The sequence below is a fragment of the Ipomoea nil genome, unplaced genomic scaffold (genome assembly GCF_001879475.1).
Source record: "Ipomoea nil cultivar Tokyo-kokei standard unplaced genomic scaffold, Asagao_1.1 scaffold1562, whole genome shotgun sequence".
Classification (NCBI taxonomy): Eukaryota; Viridiplantae; Streptophyta; class Magnoliopsida; order Solanales; family Convolvulaceae; genus Ipomoea; species Ipomoea nil.
This window is the reverse complement of record NW_017617990.1, coordinates 2,230,368-2,249,687: the sequence shown is the minus strand read 5'-3', so window position 1 is coordinate 2,249,687 and position 19,320 is coordinate 2,230,368. Positions and strand designations below refer to the sequence as shown.

General features: G+C 39.5%; 2 protein-coding genes and 1 non-coding gene across 5 annotated transcripts; all 3 read right to left on the bottom strand.

Moving 5' to 3' along the window:
* Positions 1-4,635, bottom strand: LOC109189790. Of its 3 annotated transcripts, none has more exons than XM_019340419.1 (5): positions 4,409-4,635; positions 4,165-4,274; positions 2,451-2,682; positions 1,407-1,890; positions 1-1,306 (listed from the first exon to the last, which is right to left on the bottom strand). In XM_019340419.1, the coding sequence occupies exons 3-5, from the start codon at positions 2,559-2,561 to the stop codon at positions 156-158; spliced, it is 1,746 nt and encodes a 581-aa protein (XP_019195964.1). In that variant the 5' UTR covers positions 2,562-2,682; positions 4,165-4,274; positions 4,409-4,635; the 3' UTR covers positions 1-155. The 3 variants fall into 3 exon arrangements, with proteins under 3 accessions (XP_019195964.1, XP_019195963.1, XP_019195965.1); XM_019340418.1 differs by having other exon boundaries at positions 4,192-4,274; XM_019340420.1 differs by having other exon boundaries at positions 4,165-4,210.
* A 2,794-nt stretch (positions 4,636-7,429) lies between these two features.
* On the bottom strand, positions 7,430-7,500 carry TRNAG-GCC. Its single transcript has one exon. It is a non-coding gene; the product is annotated as a tRNA-Gly (tRNA).
* A 2,625-nt stretch (positions 7,501-10,125) lies between these two features.
* Positions 10,126-17,729, bottom strand: LOC109189635 (DNA replication complex GINS protein SLD5-like). Its single transcript, XM_019340251.1, has 8 exons — positions 17,532-17,729; positions 17,099-17,221; positions 16,775-16,857; positions 15,586-15,596; positions 11,189-11,287; positions 10,974-11,049; positions 10,853-10,871; positions 10,126-10,277 (listed from the first exon to the last, which is right to left on the bottom strand). The coding sequence occupies exons 1-8, from the start codon at positions 17,712-17,714 to the stop codon at positions 10,197-10,199; spliced, it is 675 nt and encodes a 224-aa protein (XP_019195796.1). The 5' UTR covers positions 17,715-17,729; the 3' UTR covers positions 10,126-10,196.
* Positions 17,730-19,320: the final 1,591 nt, after the last annotated feature.

Below are 19,320 nucleotides of genomic sequence, written 5' to 3'. Positions count from 1 at the left end.
TAATCCAAAGGAAAAACAAATCAAATTTCATGTCAAACTACCTAATTCTGTCAAATCTGTTTACAACATAAATATGTTAATAATCCCAGATAGATAGTTCCTAAAAAAAAAAAGAAAAGAATGTCATCCTTTCCTACTTGTGATGAACAAACAATTCATGAATGGTGTTTTTGGCCAGCATAATTGAGTCTAGACCTCTTGCTTCTCACAGGTGTGAAACATTTCTGCTCACCACCTTTCATTCTGGACATGATTTTCTTGTATTCTCTTGATCTTAGTACTGTCTCCATAATTTTGATGTCCTCAGAAATCTCATGTCTTGAAAGAGATGCCAAGTTAGGAAGAATGTCCCTCCGGAAATCTTTCATTCGTCTCCCCCTTCTCAGCGCGATTCCGCAATCCTTATTGCTCGTGACGTTCTTCACTTCAAAGGGCTTCGAGGACACACAAGAGTCGTCGTCGTCTACATTGCATTCGGGCAGCTTGAGCACCATCGACTCGAAAGTGTCACACGAATACAGAGGCTGCTGCTCATTGCTGTCATTTTCTTGCTGCCTAGTTTTGCTCCGGTCTCTCGTGCTTTCCAACTTGAAAAACAGTAGAGACACCGCTCCCTTTTGGACATCGTTGTCAACTTCTGCTGCTGCTTTACCCTTCTGATCATCCCCGCCTTGGAAATTCGAATCGTTGTTACCACAAGATTCAGCATTATCCTCATGGCGTGGAGATTTTGCTGCTTGTGACAAACCAGCATTATCTACCGGGGTATTTGACTTCGCCAAACGATTCCCAGATTCCTCGGTTACTGTTCTGCTTAACATGTTGTCGTCTGCTGCATAATTGGATTTGCATAAGATGGGAGATCGATCAACTTCCATGTCTTCGAGTACTGTATCTCGAGTCATGCATTCATCTGAAAATCTTGTATCCTCAGCACGCTTAGAACCATTTTGGATTTCCAATGTTATGGTCATTCCTTCAGGTTCAACTTTACTAGTATGCCCGTCATGACTTCCCGAGCTGTCCAACGCTGCCACAACGTTATTGCAATCATCATCATCGGCTTGATCTCTCCTGTTGGGAGCGTTGTGTGAGGCGTCATTATCGTGGGACCCACCAACCATTCCACGGGAGTCCCTCAAGAAAGCCCCGGTTGATGAACTGACAGAGCCGGGGTCAGTTGGGTGAAACGATAATTCATTTGGATGTCGGTTAAGGTCTAGAAGTGCTCGTTCATCAGAAGAAAAACGTTTTCTGTTGGATGGCGTATCTTCAGAGATAACAACATTGCAGCATTGCGTAACTCCTGCAGATGACACTGAGATTAGAACATCCGACGAGAATTAACAGTGTCTTTAATTTCCTCTACATACAAGTCTAGAAAAACACGGATAAAGATGGCAAACCTTTACTCAAAGAGCTTTGCTCGAGCAAACCTCTGCTGCAATCGACACTCGAGTACTGACTTCTATCTGTCCCTTCAAATTGATTTTTATCAGGGCCATGAGTGATGATGCTATGAGTAGAACCCGAATCATAATTGCCTCCCGAATACCCAACACGAGCAGCATAACCAAATGTAGATACGTTATTTACTTCTCCATGCAACACTGTTTCATCCGAGTCCTCCAAATCAATAATATCATTCCTTTGCTTGTTCCAACCAATGCTTAACGAGAGATCGACTTCCTCTGAAGGTGTCACTCGAGCATGGAAACTGTGTTTTATCTTTACTGGCTTTTGTGGACAAAGGGGGCTATTTTCTTTAACTAAATTATCCCGATTAACGTGGTTAAAATGCTGATTGGAACAAAATTGAGGAACCAAAACCCTTTGCTCGAAGAAAACTCTGCGTTCTTGTAGACTGTTCACAGATAACCTTGTGCTTACCTGAAAACCATGAATACAGCAAATGTCATCTCACAATTTTAACATTCATAACCGAGTCCCCGAGGCTTGTGCATTTTATTATTTGTGATATTGATCTATCTTCACAGGTGTCAGAGCGGGTAAAAACTCAAAAAACGTCTAAACGAGTACACAACCTATTACTGTTATTGTCAGCAAATTAGACGAGCACACGAGAACTACCTTAATTTCCTAGGGACAACGTTGACGATTTTGTATGAAGCAACAGAAGTGATTTTTCAAGCAGAAACATTTTGACAGACAACAGTACACTTATACTCCTTACAGATAGTATAAAGAGTTCAGCTTCAATGCGTAAAATTCCAATTTTTTTAAAAAAACATGAAAAATTGAACTTATTCAGCTAGAAGATATATAATCATGGCAGCATGTATTTTAAGCTGAAAATAAAAGCAAATGCAACTGTTCCCAAACTATTTAAGCAAAAAGTTGTCCTCTCTTGAATCACTTTTTGAAAAGGAGATTGACCACAAAAGGTGAACTTTGCAAAAGTGATTCTAAAAGTAGATACTGTAGCATACCTGCTTCTTGAATATATGTTCCTGCTTGAGCATTGCAGGTTTCAAAACTTCTTTCGGTAACGGATCATATCTCAGCACTAAATTTAGATCTAAATCACCTCTGGTAAACATCTTGATCTCAAGAAAGCCAGAAGATTTTTCACCCCTCGAGTCGTAGTATTGTAGATTTCAGAAACAGTAAAATCATGCTACGATCTTTGACATTGCAATCTCAGCCCCCGGTACTAAATAGCTTTCGAAATAAAACATCAATCAGCTTTCAGTAATTATATATCCATAAAGACACAAACTAGGCTTCATATAGCGACCAAAATAATCATATGACACATTCAATATAATTTTCCAGGAAAAGGCTACAAAAAAGTCCAGGTAGTTTATCCTTTTAGTTACAAATGTCTGGCTTAGGTAGCTATAATAGAAAGAACAAATTAGCTTTTTCAGACCCTCCAACAAGGGACTTAAGATTGGCAGAATGCCAGAATCTTTCAAATGTGTGCAAACCATTATCCTAATTACCACTATTTACTATTTAGTATAGTTGCTAACCAAGTTCATATTCCTTCTGCCCAAAATGATGCTGCAGTTACGGCTTGTTCAGCAAAACCACATATACTCACAAAAATCCAAAGAATTTGGGAACAATCCCAGCCAAGCTAGTCAGACTGTTGACTTGGTAATCACAAGGTTACAAGCTCAACTCCCAACGGGAGAGGCCTATATTGGTCATTCTTGGTTTGAGCTGGCCAGCTATAGGCTGGTTTATCTCGTTATAGTCCTTTACCAGCTAGGGTCACGAGACAAGTTTAACTCATGCACACCCTCGAGTAGTGGAGGGCTGGTTTCCCTCATCACTCTGTTATGGAATATAGATATAATATTTGGAATCTCTATAAATTAGACAGTGGATTTAAGGCAAGTAGGCATATGGAAACTTGTTCCCTATTCGAAGTCTTCTAGCATGTATTTATAGGGCTTTGCATTCTCTTTTCTATAAGATATATATTCAGAAATCCTCTCTTTACTTTAATAGCACACTCAATATCTAAATAAGATCACAGTACAAATAGATTAGGACAGTAGCCTGGCCCCAGAGTTCCAACACTATGATACAAAGTAGCAAAAGATGCCATTTTTTTATTGATCACAAGCTGAAGCATAACACATGTTGCCCACTTGTCCAGCAACAAAAAGAAGCAGGTAAAACTTCAGCTGGCATAAACAGTTTTTGATAGAGAAAAGAAGGGGAAAGAAAAGGACAAGAAGGGAATAAAATATGATTGCAGAACCTCCCCACTGTCCATTTATCTGATTTATCCTTAATAAACAAATTATGAAACAACCGACAATAATTGCTCACAGACAAAGCATTTGAGCCTTGCTTTTCTGGCTACAAATATCAAAAGATTGAATCTTTTTTGCTTATTCAAAGAAATAGAAAAAACAAAACAAAAAATATCTGAAAATCTCCACCTCCCCATCCCCATTTTTCCACATTTACTTTCAGGTAGGATCAAACAATAAAATCAAGAACTACTCACATTTCAGAGAAAGCATGCTACCAAAAGTTGCATATACAGAAACACATACATATATATATATATATATATATATATATATATATATATATATATATATATATATATATATATATATATATAGAGAGAGAGAGAGAGAGAGAGAGAGAGAGAGAGAAAGAGAGAGCATTGTGACTTACGAGGAAAGAGAAGGGAGAAAAAGAAATGAGCTAGTGTTTCACCACCCTGCGAGAAAGGAGCGCAAAGCACGAAATTGAGGAGACGGGCAGAGGATCAAATGGTTAGCGATCTGAGAGGGATGGAATTTAATGCCCATATAAATATATATATATAGCATGATACATATATGGATAGATGTGGAGAGCGAGAAACAGAAGGTTCACAAGTAATGAGAAAGTGAAGGCAGATGAATCGGAATTTTACCTATTGAAGCAAAAAAGGGTGGGTGGTGGTGTTGTGTTTGCGTGAGATTTACCACAAGAATAGTCTGTGCCTATCAATCTTTCATACATATAACATCTCTCTCTCTCTCTCTCTCTCTCTCTACAATCTACATTGTTGCTTTTGCAGTTGTGGGGATTCCCTTTCTTTCCCTCACTTTCTCCCTATCTCTGTCAGCGACTCTGCAAAAGAGGCTGAAAATAGCCTATTGAATATATCTATGGTGATTTACCCTTTTGTCCTTCACCTTAAATGCCTTTGTTTTTAGCCAAAAAAAAATCATGTAATCGAATTTCAGCTCAAAAGTTAATTGATCTCCTAAATTATTTAAATGTTTAATTACATCTATCAACAATTTATTTTAATACAATGAAGCTCAAAATCAGTGACCTGCTATCACAGGTCATTAAAGTTCCGATAACCCGCCGGTGAAATTTCAGGCAACAAAGTGATCGGCAATCGGCGAACAATCGCCGGTCACAAAGAAGGACACCAAAGTCGCCTTCTCTACGGAGAAGGCAATCACTTGATCGCCTTCTCCAGCTTCTTCAGTGAGAATGTGACCTTGGTCTCCTTCTCCGTGACCGGCGATCGTTCGTCAGTCACTTGTTATTTTGTTGCCTGAAATTCTGCCAAAATTTTGCTAGTGAGTTGCCGAAACCCTAAGCTAATGACTTATGACAACATGTCATTAATCGATTTTTTAGCTTCATTGCATCAAAATAAATTGTTGATGGGTGTAAACCGTGTAATTGTACCTTTAAAAAGTTAGGGAGCTAGTTGACTTTTCAGCTAAAGTTTGATAGCATATTTGATCATTTCCCCTTGTTTTTGTAACACATATTTCCAGTTTCACGGAATATCTTAGACCACATAAACTCACCACCACACCCACGAGAAGATAAATCAAGTGAATCTAATTTCAATACTCAAAACTAAATTATACATTTTCTTTTTTTCTTTTAAAAATCTTAAATTGTACACTTTTACGCACAAAAAGTACATCCCTAAGATCATTAATTTTACATTTATTTTAATTATATAAGTTGACCATTACTTATACTCATTAGACATCTCTTTATTATGCATTGCCCATAGTTATAACTAGTATTTATTATTAGGTCGAAACTTAAAATTTGTCAAATTAAAATTAGTAAATAATTCCTCTCAACTCTCAAGACGATATATAGATAGGGAACCCCATGCTCAGGACAGTTATGCACTTATGTTATGTACCGGATCAAAATATACAATTTATATATTGAATATTCACAATTTAAATTGTAAACAATTAGTATGTAAATTGTAAACGTTTAATATATAAATTTGTGAATATTCAATATATAAATTGTGTATTTTTGAATTCGAATTCACAGAATAATTTGCCTCGTAGGCTCCCCATCCCAAGAAAAAAAATGATACTCCCCATCCGAATTGAAGCATGCAATTGCAAGTGGTAACAACTTGGTCATATTTAATTTATAACTAAATAGGTTGGACCACTACCTAGTATTGTGCAACTTTAATTTGGACACATGCATGCCAATGTGGGACTCAACTTTGTACTTAGCCTAGAGCCAGCAGGTAGGATCACTTTTCTCTTTCCCTTTTTAACCCCTCATGCAAGCTAAGCTATGTGTATATGGGATCAATAATTGTGAAAATGCCCTTAAATGGTGATTGAAGACTTAAGTGGGTAAAACCGTAAATATGCATGAATCTCGTATCTAAAGTTGATCACGGGTTTGGTTCTTGTCAATTTCTTCTCATTCATCCTCCGCTCGAGCTCATTGCTAGTGTGATTATTTACCTCTCTAAATTTACTTAATCTACACATTTAAATAGTAGTTGTTAATTTTTCTCATCATCTAAAGAAAGGGTAAAAAACCATCATATGAAGGAAATATATAGTTGCAAACTAGCCTACATGGAGGATGTCATTTTTGAGTTTAAATTTCATAACTATTAAAACATGTTTCATGATGATTAAAATTGGTTTATTTTTAATAGTTTAAGAACCTAATCGAGTCAATTTTAACTAAAGGACCAAAGCTATAAAAATCAACAACGAGAAAGACAAAACGTTGGAATTAACATGAAGAGTTCAAGTCACATACATTAAATGTAATCTAACCTACTATTAAATATGTCAAATCTAAATGGAATAGAGCGAGTAATACCACTAGACCACAAGATACTTGAAAAAGAGTATATTTTCTTTTGAGTTAATACCTAAAATCGTCTTCGACTATAGTGGTTTTTCTCAATTTCGTCCTAAACGACTTTGGTGACCTAATATCGTCCCACACTTTTGTGTTTCGTTCAATTTAGTCATAGACTTTTGTGTTTCTGCTCAATTTAATCCCTCATTTGTTATTCTGTCCATTTGGTGTTAAATAAATAAACAATTCAGTAATTTTAATATTGGCATCTCTTTACTCATAGACATGTGAACTGCGAAATCATTTTTTTTTTACGAATTAATCCTAGAATTACTCCTAAAACTGCGAATATAAAATTTGATTTGCAGATCCGGGAGTAATTCTAGGTGTAATTCGTACAAGAAAGAGGAATTTCGCACTTCACAAGTTGAAAGTAAAGAGAGATCAATATTGACATTATTGAATTGTCCCTTTATTTAACACCAATTTGATGGAATAACAAATGGAGGACTAAATTGAGTGAAACACAAAAGTCTGGGACGATATTAGGCCACCAAAATCGTTTAGGACGAAATTGAGAAAAATCACTATAGTCGAGGACGATTTTGGATATTAATTCATTTTCTTTGATTCAAACAATAAAAATAAAATTTAATTGTCAGACAGGGCAGCAACATAATTTTTAATTCTGTTGATTTAATTTCAACCATAGTATCATATTATATACTGTTAATGAAGAAGTGAAATTGTTTCAAATTAAAAACAGCTGAATTTCAACCATAGTATCATATTATATATACTGTTAATGAAGAAGTGAAATTGTTTCAAATTAAAAACAGCTTGCACCAGCCAGGAATCGAACCCGGGTCTGTACCGTGGCAGGGTACTATTCTACCACTAGACCACTGGTGCTTCGTTGAGAGTGGATTTCTACAAAAATAGATATTCGGTATTAGTATCAACCAGGTCCACCTTACTTTCCTATTCATAACAACATTGTTACAAAAAAAAAAAAAAAAAAAAAAAAAAAAACCAAGATTGTTTTGTTTAAATTAGCATTGTCTATTTGTCTCTCTTTTTTTTTTTTTTTTTTTTTCTTCTATTTGGTCAATATTCATCTTTGTAGTGTGTACATAATCTGTTAACTATATATACATAAACTTACATATATAAGTACAATATTTGTTATAAATTTATTATGTCAAGTAACTCTAACATTGTTCTAAGTTCATATATAATATGTGAATTTTAAGTAAATAAACTTAAAACTAAAGGTTCATAAATTGAGTGTTTGACATATATAATCATGATTATGAGAGTTTAAGAGATATTTGGTTGAAAATTAATAAGTTTATATTATTGATGTTTAATGTTTATTGAATTTATAAACTTGTAGTTAACAGATTATGTACCTTTAGTATCAACGATATTTTTGATTGGTGAAAAAATGGTATCACTAAATATATTATTTATTTAAGTTATAAAATAATGTCATTTAAACAAGGGTCCATTTTAATTGTAAGATGAATTGTAGTCAATGATATAATTATAACGATTGCTACAAAGACCTAGAACCTCTACACTAAATATAAAGGCAATATGGCACCACCAAAGGTTTGTCCAACTATAACATATTGAGAATTACGTTTTTTTTTTTTTTCTTAATTTGCCTGATAATAAAACTTATTATATTTATTAATTACTTGTGTATTAACCGATCTTAAAACATGGTTAAAAAATTACTAATTATTAAATATATAAAAGATCTAATCAAGTATAACTAGTGTCATATTAAGTGATGAATATTAGAAAGTAAATTTAAAAGTTCAGTATAATATTATTTTAACATGCTTATGGTTGGTTGGCCACTGGGTCGTCTTACACATCATTTAGACATTATGAGAATATATATATATATATATATATATATATATATATATATATATATATATATATATATATATATATATATATGGTGCTTCCCGTGCGATTGTGCGGTTGATTAATGTGCGTAAGTCTTATGTTTAATGTGTCTGAGTTTTGTACTTAATGTGTCTGAATCTTGTGTTTAATGTGTCTGAGATTTATACTTAATGTGCGTGATAAAATATTCATAATAAATAATTCATGTACCTAAAGAAAGAATTAACTCAACATACTGACAAGAAAGAATACAAATGGAATTAACTTGTTCACAAATTAATAACCTGGACGTAAAACAAAGTCAATCTGCCATCGTGAAATTGATGTCGCAAAGAGAATTTTAACCAGCTAAGGACTCTGCTGCGCCGAACAAGAGTTCGCAATTGTCGAACGGAATTCACTATGGATCGCCGTACTTGCAAACACCACCGAAATTACCGCACCACCGCCGTTGATAGGAAGAATTCGTCACCGCCGAACCTAATCTCTGTTCACCGCCATCGGAATTGGTCCAGGACGAAATTGGCGATCTTCAATAACCTTGTTAAAAGTCACGCACATTAAGCACAAACCTCTCGCACATTAAGCACAATACTCAGACACATTAAGTACAAAACTCACGCACATTAACATTACACACTCACGCACATTAAGTACAAATCTCAGGCACATTAAGCACAAGACTCACGCACATTAAGTATAAAACTCAGGCACATTAATCAATAGCACAACTGTACGGAAAGCCACAAATGCACCTGATCCCTTCCCTATATATATATATATATATATATATATATATATATATATATATATAAAATACAAACATTATATTGTTCTGTGATATGCGTCAGTTGCATGAGTTAAAAATTTTATAACACATGCTAATTTTTTAAATGGATAAGGGTCAAATAAGTAATTCAATTATTATAAAAAGTACAATTAAACTATCAAACTCTAAAAAACTTCAAATAAGTCATTGATCTTAGAAAAAAAATGATACAATTAGACCATTTTTACCTCCTAGAGTAGGTTAATAATGATAGTTCCCAGTTTCAGAAAATGATGAATCGGTAATTCCAATTGGAATCATCAGTTCGAATTGTTTATTTTCTTTTGTAAATTCTATTTTCTATTTTTAAAATAGTCAAATTTCAACATTTTTTTTCTTTGGAATTTTGTCATTCTAGAAATTTTTAAAAAATGGTTAAATCAAATATTTAAATTTTAAAGTTAAACTAAAAAAATAAATAAAATTTTGAACTTGCACTTAATTTTACCAAGATACATAGGCAACTAAATCTTGATAAAATTAAATGCAAGCTCAAAATTATTTTTAATTTATAGTTTAGGAATTATGAGATGAGATAAATCGCAGGATATACCTCAATACAATGATGCATCCTTCCCCATTGAAAATTTGAACACGAGTATTTGTTGGATCACTATACCAACACTCAACCTTTCAACCACATACATATATTGTCAATGTACATACTGCGTAGTTGCCAAGAGATTACTTCAATACTATTTATGTATAGTGGCACATCTAATGCGAGTAATAACTTGATTTGAAGAAGTTTTGAAAAGGAGTAGATAAATCTGGCAAGATTTTGAGGAGTGGAAAAACTCAACCAAATACTCCATATAATTTACTTACAGCAAATTAAAGCTCTGCTCTGAAATGCTCATACAATATCTATCTGCCCATTCTCAATCAGCGGCTTTACAGACTTGTAAGGCAAAGCATATAAATCGTTCGCTTCAATGTGATGGATTTAATTACCCGGGGAGGACCAGAATCACTAAATCCAATAAATGATAAATAGGAAAAGGCAAAGAATGTATATGTCGCGGGGACAACTTTCGTATTGATAGTCTTTTATAGGAAAATTACAAGGAGAATGTAGTAACAAGACAAGATGTAGATGTCCCCAACAAGAAAATAATCCCCATTTTTATACTAGCTAACCTCCCAACCGCCCACCCTATTCTCGTGGGGCGATTGGATCGTGGTTTGACCGAGTCCACGCGAGGACCCGGGGCAGACTTGTGCCCCGGGGTCGAGGTAGGCCCCAGCCGTGGCCGACGGGTCGAAGTAGAGCCCTGCGGAGGTCGACCTTGGCCGGGCCGCGGGAGTCCCCTAGCCGAGGCCTCAGTCGGCCCGTGCCGGGGCCGCCCTTGGTCCCTTGCACCACGCCTTCCCGGGTTGACCTTGGCCGGGCCGCGGGAGTCCCCTAGCCAAGGCCTTAGTCGGCCCGTGCCGGGGTAGCCCTTGGCCCCTTGCACCACGTCTTCCCGGGTCGGTTTGCCCCGAGCCCGTTCCTTATATATCCATCACAATGCTTACAGGATCCTCCCCGCTGTTAAGTTGAGGTTTAGCCAAAACCAAAAATTACTATTTGCATTGCTAGATTATTATGTAAATTAACAATTAGGACTGAATGGAGTAGTAGTTTGTTTACCTGTCGTCCAGCTGAAAAGCTCCCAAAAACCTCTTGCTCCTGCAAATCACATAATGCTCCAGCCGTGGCTCTGGGACTATTGATTGATAACAAACTCGTAATCAGTTCGAAATTGCAGGATGCAAAGAAAATATTAACTAATTCCTCAATCACAACTTCACATTCAAATTTCAAAAACCCACACAAAATGTGCTTGCTTGGTTAGACAAACCTACCCATGTCATCCTGCTCACTTACGAAAGATTGCTTCAAATGAGACTTGAAACTTGGAGGCAATTTTGACAGCACAGACTGTTCAAAATGTGTCTGTACATCTTCACCACATGATGCATTCATTGGAAGAACATACCACAGACGCAGGAAACAAGCACAAGCAAGGAAAAGCTAAACAGTTCTAATCTATTTATATTATGTTTTTTCCTTTTATTCCTTTAGTTTGTTAAGTTTGTTAAGTTGTTTTTTGAATGTCCTAATTAGGGGAGGTGAACGTTAAGTTCATTAGATATTTATTGGATAGTTTTTCTGAGTTTAAATCATTCATATTTTGTCTAAGAATTCAGGAATTGTCTAATGCAATTTGGGAGAGGAAGAACTCCAAAACTCTTCATTCTTTTTATATTTTTCTTTGTTTCCTTAGCTGCTACTGCAATCATAGGGAAATCAAGGTCATCTAAGCCTTCAGTTCCCCCTGCTCGTCCCTCAAGCCCCGTCCGCCGCCCAGTGACGCGTTCACATATCCCCGAGCCCACAACAAATTTGGTATCAGAGCCTGACGTCATGGGCGATCAGACACCGACACTGGCCAACCTCCTGACCGCAATCGAGGCCATGAGGGCTGATCAGGAGGCTGTGAAGGCTGAGCAGGTAGAGTTCCGGGCGATGTTTCGGCAGCTCATGGCCGGGAAGGAGGCTGCGTGCAGCAGCGACGCCGCGCCACCTCCCGTGCAGGCCACACCGGCTCCCCCTACCACAACCCCGAAGTTCACCAAGCTGGAGTTCCCCCGGTTTGACGGGCGAGAGGACCCCTCCGACTGGCTTCACCACTGCGAACAGTTCTTTCGAGCCCAAAACACCCCGCCGCAGGACTTCGTTAGCTTGGCAGCTTTCCACCTGACGGGGGTGGCGCAGCTGTGGCATTTCAGATTAGAATTGGAGGAACTGGACCTTACCTGGGCTTAGTTCAAGCAGCGCTGTTATCTCCGTTTTGGACCCGGACTCTGGAGCAACGCGCTGGGCGCTCTCATTAAGCTGAACCAGGATGGCCGCTCCATTGAGGACTACAACGACGATTTCCAGACTTCGCTACTACGAACGTCGACAGTCCGCCACAACCAGGTCGTGGACCTCTACACCGCCGGCTTAGACGATTGGCTCCGAATAGATGTCGAGAATCAGCAACCGATGAACTTGGATGTGGCCATGAACCTAGCCCGATCGTACGCTCGCCGACAGTACACCGCCCCGGACCACCAACTCCAGGGCCCTTACCCGTCGTTTTCTCACTTCGCCGGTGGTCCTTCACGACTGGCAGCGCCGTCGCGGCCGGTGGCGCGACCTGGGCAGGCCAGTACGGTGCGACCAGGGCTGGCGGCTCCGACGAACTCAGTGGCGAGTTCAGTCGGCAGTGTGTCCGTCGCGAACCCCAGGGCGCCGAACCCTAGGGCGGCGTCATCCACCGTCGACGGTTCGCGGGGAGTTTCGTCGAAGTTTCCCTCGAAGCGTCGTCTCTCCCGGTCGGACTACCAATACCGCAGATCTAAAGGGCTGTGTTATCATTGCGATGAACCCTGGTCTGTGTCGCATAACTGTAACGCTTGTTTTATTTTATAATTGATAATGATGTAACTGTAAACGCTTGTTTTATTTTATAATTGATAATGGTGCAGGTACTTTGGCCCACACAGGTGATTTGGGCCACACAGGTGATTTGGGCCAGCCAGATGAGATGGGCCACGCACAAATGGATTGCACACAAACAGATTTGGAACGCCCAGAAATTTCACTACACGCCATTACGGGAACTAGTCGCGGCAACACGATGCGCGTTCAATTGCGGATTAATACCTTCCCAATTACGGCTTTGATTGATTCGAGAAGTACGCATAATTTCGTGGACGCAGGTATCGCTACGCGATTCGGTTTACCGGTTCGCGAGTGTCCTTTTTTGCAAGTGGCGGTGGCGAACGGAGAGCGCATCACCGGGCTCGGAGTTTGTGAAGACATCCTCCTTCAGAAAAATGATCATTTATTTCCTGTTCATTTATATGTTATTCCTTTAGTTGGCTTTGAAATTGTACTTGGTGTAAACTGGTTACGCACGCTAGGTGCCATTATTTGGGATTTCATGGCACTGACCATGACCTTCTCGTGTGGCAATCAATCTATCACGTGGCAAGGGGAAAATGACCCGCCTAGCCATCTAATTATTGCCATACAGTCACAGGTCAGTGTTAATAATGCCTTGGACCACGTTTTAACTGATTATTCTACCCTTTTTCAGGAACTACGGCACTGCCGCCCCAACGCCAATGCGATCACCCTATTACATTGGTTACGGGCGCAGACACGGTAGCAGTCCGTCCATATCGCTATCCTCAAGCTCAAAAGGATGAAATCGAGCGGCAATGTCGCTCTATGCTAGAACTCAGCCTTATTCGGCCCAGCCACTCGCCATATTCCTCCCCAGTTTTGTTGGTTCTTAAGCAAGATTGCTCGTGGCGATTTTGTATTGGCTACAGGGAGTTGAACGCCAAGACCATAAAAGACAAGTTCCCGATTCCGGTTATCGACGAGCTTTTGGATGAGTTACATGGGTCTCATTTTTTTACAAAGTTAGACTTACGTTCTGGTTACCATCAAATCCGCATGCATCCGGCGGATGTTGAGAAGACGGCATTCCGTACACACCACGACCATTTTGAGTTCTTGGTTATGCCTTTTGGCCTCTGCAACACACCATCGACATTCCAAGCTCTCATGAATGAGGTTTTTCACTCTGTACTTCGTAAGTTCATTTTGGTTTTTTTTTGACAATATTTTAATTTATAGCAGGTCTTGGGTGGAGCACGTCTCTCATGTACAGACAGTTTTTGCCCTCCTCCGACGTCATCAACTGTTAGTCAAAAAATCCAAGTGTTCGTTTGGTGTCGGCAGGGTCGGGTACCTCGGCCACATTATCGATGCCACTGGAGTTTCTATAGACTCCAGCAAAGTCCATTTGACGATCTTGGACTGGCCGCAGCCGCATTCTGTTAAGGGTCTGCGCGGCTTCCTTGGTCTAGCCGGATTCTATCGTAAGTTCATTAAGGATTTTGGCGTAATCGCTGCTCTGTTGACATCTCTTCTTTAGAAACATAGCTTCGTGTGGACACCAGAGGCAACGGCAGCCTTTAAGGAGCTTAAAACCGCGCTTACCACGGCGCCGGTATTGCAACTTCCAGATTTCTCTAAACCGTTTATGGTTGAATGTGACGCCTCGGGGGTGGGCGTAGGTGCCGTTTTGCACCAAGATAACCACCCGGTGGCTTTCTTTAGTCGGCGCCTCGCCACTCGACATCACAAACTGGCCTCGTATGAACAGGAGTTGATTGGGTTATCTCAGGCAATTCGGCATTGGCGACACTACCTATGGGGTCGTCCCTTCACGGTCCGCACCGATCACTATAGCTTGAAGTTCCTACTTCAGCAACGCCTCACCACGTCTCCCCAACATCATTGGATTAGTAAACTTCTGGGTTATGACTTTGAAGTGGAGTTCCGTGCGGGTCGTATCAATACGGTGGCAGATGCGTTATCACGGTGTGACGAGGATTCCATTTCTCTCCTGGCTCTATCAACTCTGGTCTCCCCCGTTTTCGATTCTCTTCGTCGTGACCTCGCTGCTTCGGATACCGCTCAAGTCTTGTTTGGCAAAATTCGGGACGACGTCGAAGGACCTCACTGGTCCCTAGAGGGCGACCTCATCCGTTACAAAGGTAAGCTCTATATTCCCCCGAATTCTCCACTAATCCCGGTTATCATTGCAGGGTTTCACGACAATTCACACGAAGGGGCCCAGAAAACGATTTTTCGCGTGTCCCGGGAGTTCTTTTGGGCTGGCTTGCTGCGTGCCGTCCGCGATTACATCCGGAAGTGCCCTACATGCCAACGTTGCAAGGGGGAGAATCTTCATCCGGCTAGTCTCCTCCAGCCCCTGCCAATTCCGTCGCTTATCTAGAGCGACATTTCATTGGACTTCGTCGAAGGACTACCGAAGGTTCACGGCAAATCGGTAATCCTGTTAGTCGTCGACCGCTTGTCCAAGTAAGCACATTTCATCCCTCTCGGCCACCCTTATACGGCGACCTCCATTGCGGGCCTGTTCTTTGCCCACATTGTCAAACTCCATGGGGTCCCGGAGTCTATTGTCAGTGATCGCGATGTAACGTTCACTAGTGCCTTTTGGAAGGAGTTGTTTCGGTTCACCGGGACCAATCTATCGTTTTCCTCAGCTTATCACCCGCAGACGGATGGGCAAACTGAAGCGACAAACCGCACAATTGCTATGTATCTACGTTGCCTGGTTGGTGATTACCCTAGGAAGTGGGTTGACTGCCTCCCTTGGGCCGAATACTGTTACAACACCTCGTTCCACTCGGCGTTACAAACTTCACCCTTCCGCGTGGTTTACGGCCGCGACCCACCACGTCTCTTGTCCTACGAACCAGGGATGTCCACTATTGACGCTGTTGATGTTGCTCTTCGAGACCGCGATGCCCTTCTAAACTTGGTTCGGGAACACCTTCAGAATGCTCAGGTACCTATGGCGCGGCTCTACAACCGTTCCCATCACGATGTTGAATATGCTGTCGGGCAGTGGGTTTGGTTGCGCCTACATCCATACCGCCAGCTCTCAGTCAATCACCGTGTATTCCACAAGCTCTCGCCATGGTTTTTTGGTCCTTTCCGCATTCTTGCACGTGTAGGTGACGTGGCATACCAACTCGCCCTCCCGCTTTCCAGTTGGATCCACGACGTCTTTCACGTCTCCTTGTTGAAGCCCTTTCACGGTGACCCGCCAACGACGGCCCCTGGACTACCTCCATTGCACGACGGTCGAGTTTTGCTCCAACCCCATCTCGTGACCAAGTCCAGGCTGAACCAAGGGGTCAAAGAAATTCTGGTCCATTGGCTTGGTGCCACTCCTGACGATGCTTCCTGGGAACCCGTACACCGTTTTCAGTCCTTGTTTCCGGATTTCAAGCTTGAGGACAAGCTTGTTGACTTGGAGGGGTGTGATGATGCATTCATTGGAAGAACATACCACAGACGCAGGAAACAAGCACAAGCAAGGGAAAGCTAAACAGTTCTAATCTATTTATATTATGTTTTTTCCTTTTATTCCTTTAGTTTGTTAAGTTGTTTTTTGAATGTCCTAATTAGGGGGAGATGAACGTTAAGTTCCTTAGGTATTTATTGGGTAGCTTTTCTGAGTTTAAATCATCCATATTTTGTCTAAGAATTCAGGAATTGTCTAATGCAATTTGGGAGAGGAAGAACTCCAAAACTCTTCATTCTTTTTATATTTTTCTTTGTTTCCTTAGCTGCTACTGCAATCATAGGGAAATCAAGGTCATCTAAGCCTTCAGTTCCCCCCTCTCGTCCCTCAAGCCCCGTACGCCGCCCAGTGACGCGTTCACATATCCCCGAGCCCACAACACCACACCTGTCAGAATTATATTGTTCATTTAGTTGTTACATGACGACTAAAAATAATGTATTTCTCTACTAACAGAGGTGCCAACATATAACATACTATTTACCTTTGAGCAAATTCTTGTTCTTGTTTAGATAAACGGTTCCAAAATTCATCACTTCTTTGGATGTGAAACACATACTTTTCTATCTGTGCAGTTAACGTACAATGTGAACAAAGAAGCACAATACATAAGACATTCCATGCAAAAGGCATGTCAAACTTTGGATAGTTTGGGGTCACCAAAATTAATGATCAATCATGAATGTTATGTATACAGCAAGGTCTGTAACTAAACATATTTAACCTAGATAAAATAAAAAAGTAACAAGCAAATTGAACGTCTCAGTTGCTTAAAAATTGCATACCAAAATAGATAATTCATGGCTACCTTTTGGAGACGAGTTCTCAGATATGATCTTAGTAGAAACATAGTTCTGTCCAGGTCCATCTGGTAAAGCGATACTGTGAGTGGATCAACACCACTTTTTGTGTATTCCTCCATTGTTTCCTCCTAAAGAAGTGAGGCATGAGTAGAAATTAACACAAGAAAAGCAACAAACTAGAAATAGGTACAATTTATCACAATGGTCAACCAGAGATCAGATTGCCCTAGCTCTAAACCAATATCACACAAGCTCAGAAATTTTATACTCCATTCATCACATTTGATGTGTCTGGTTTGGTTAATGATGCATGCCAAAATTTGCCAACAAAATATAGAACAAGGATCGAACAGAAAACTTAAACTAAATTAAAAAATAAATGCATAGAGAAAAAGAAAAGTTAAAAGGTAATGACTAATGAGAAAGACTGTGATGAACCATCAACTGGATCTGTTCCCGGGATCTCTGGACAAGAGCAGCCTCAAATTGAAGAATTTCGGGAACACCCTTCTCGTTCCGCCAAGCTCGCTTCATCAGCTCCGCGTCAGTAGTCGAAATCAGGGATTCGAAGTCATCTGTCGATGGCAACCCTGGCCCGCCATCCCCCGAACCCAAATCCATTATCCCCTTCTTCTAGTGTATACTATTTTGGGAGGGAGGGTCAGCTCTCAGCTCTCAGCTCTCAGCTCTGCTGATGAAGAGAATGCATATCAAAGTCAGAATGCATAATACAAAGATGAAAATCATTTTCAAATAATAAATGCATAAAGTGGGAGGAAATTACCACAAATGCCTGTTGGAACTATATGACAGAATTTTAGCATTGAAAGAACCACAAGGAAAGATCAGTGTTACACTGTTACAGTTAACATAATGCTAAAGCAGAATAAAATGAAAAAATAAAATTACAGCGAGATAAATACATTCAATATTTTTCAGTCCAAATACAGCATAGATGAAATTAGTTGTAGAAATTGAAGTTGCTAGCAATCTATTACTCCTTAAATCTTACAACCAAAATGAATATCACCTTAGTTTTTCATATACCATGCATAAGAATTGCAATGTAAAGAAAAGAAAAAAAGGATATATAGCTAGAAGAAATTCAACTCAAGGAAAAGGGAAACAAATAAGGAAATTACTGGTGGCGCCGACAAAAGTGGAGGCCGAGCCGTCATCGGCTGTCGCAGGGGAAGCGGAATCCTTGTCGGCGGTTGTCGCTGTCCTCGTCGGCTACTCCCAGGAGTCGCAGAATTGCAGGGGAGGGCGATAACTATAAAATTGACCCCATATTTTTTCCTACTAAAATTCTCGAACATTGATGAACTCTGATTGACAGCTGAGATCAGTCATCACTTACCATATTCTCATTGGGTCATTATACTGTGGACTGTGGTGCACGTGCACCGCAGTCAAAACAGCTCCGCTGTTACTGTTAACGGAGCGCATTTTTTTTTGGCTAATTACCAACTGAAGCTACAGTATATCTAAACTGACACTACAATGTATCTAAACCGACACTGCCTCATGTATTATTTTATATATTATCAAATGAAACTACAGTTATATCAAAATGATACTGTAGTTATGGTGAAATGAAACTGCAGTGTATATAAAATAAAACTGAATAATATTTCACAAATTTGAGTGTATATTGTGCAATGAATTTGTAGTTATATTGAAATGATCATGTAGTTGTGTTTTAATGAAACTATAGTGTATATAAAATAAAATTGGCACAAGGTGTCAAATAGGCCCCATCTACTACTCCGAAGTGCTCAATTCCCCCATCTACTAAAACATAAGCTAATCAGACACATTTATTTTAAAAAATTTGCCAATTAGCTTTTTTTGCAGGTTACCTCCAGGTTGCCCCTCTAAACTGCTGACATGTAATTTTATTTAAATAAAACTAATACTGATGTCGAATTTAGTTCTTAAATCTCCATCGACAACCCTAGTCCAAGCCGTTCCGAATCTCCAATATTCAAACATATTCTTCATAATAACCTGCGTTCATAGAAGTTAATTTAATTTAATTAGTCCAATTTGATTTGGTTCATTGAATTAATTAATTAACTGGTTCAAGCCCATCTCATATTTGAATTTGAATTATAAATTATAATTATAATTTAAATATAATATTAGTTTTATTATATTTGAATTAGATAATTATAATTTAATTTGAATTTGAATTAGATTATACAATAATGAACCTAGACTTGAT

Coding starts and splice junctions, on each gene's coding strand:
- LOC109189635 (XM_019340251.1), bottom strand. CDS start 17,714: ATGGATTTGGGTTCGGGGGATGGCGGGCCAGGGTTGCCATCGACAGAT. Junction 17,222..17,531: donor GGGAACAGATCCAGTTGATG/GTTCATCACAGT, acceptor TCACTTCTTTAG/GAGGAAACAATGGAGGAATA. Junction 11,050..11,188: donor AAGTGAGCAGGATGACATGG/GTAGGTTTGTCT, acceptor ATCAATCAATAG/TCCCAGAGCCACGGCTGGAG.
- LOC109189790 (XM_019340419.1), bottom strand. CDS start 2,561: ATGTTTACCAGAGGTGATTTAGATCTAAATTTAGTGCTGAGATATGAT. Junction 1,891..2,450: donor AACATATATTCAAGAAGCAG/GTATGCTACAGT, acceptor CATGGTTTTCAG/GTAAGCACAAGGTTATCTGT. Junction 1,307..1,406: donor GCAAAGCTCTTTGAGTAAAG/GTTTGCCATCTT, acceptor TGTCATCTGCAG/GAGTTACGCAATGCTGCAAT.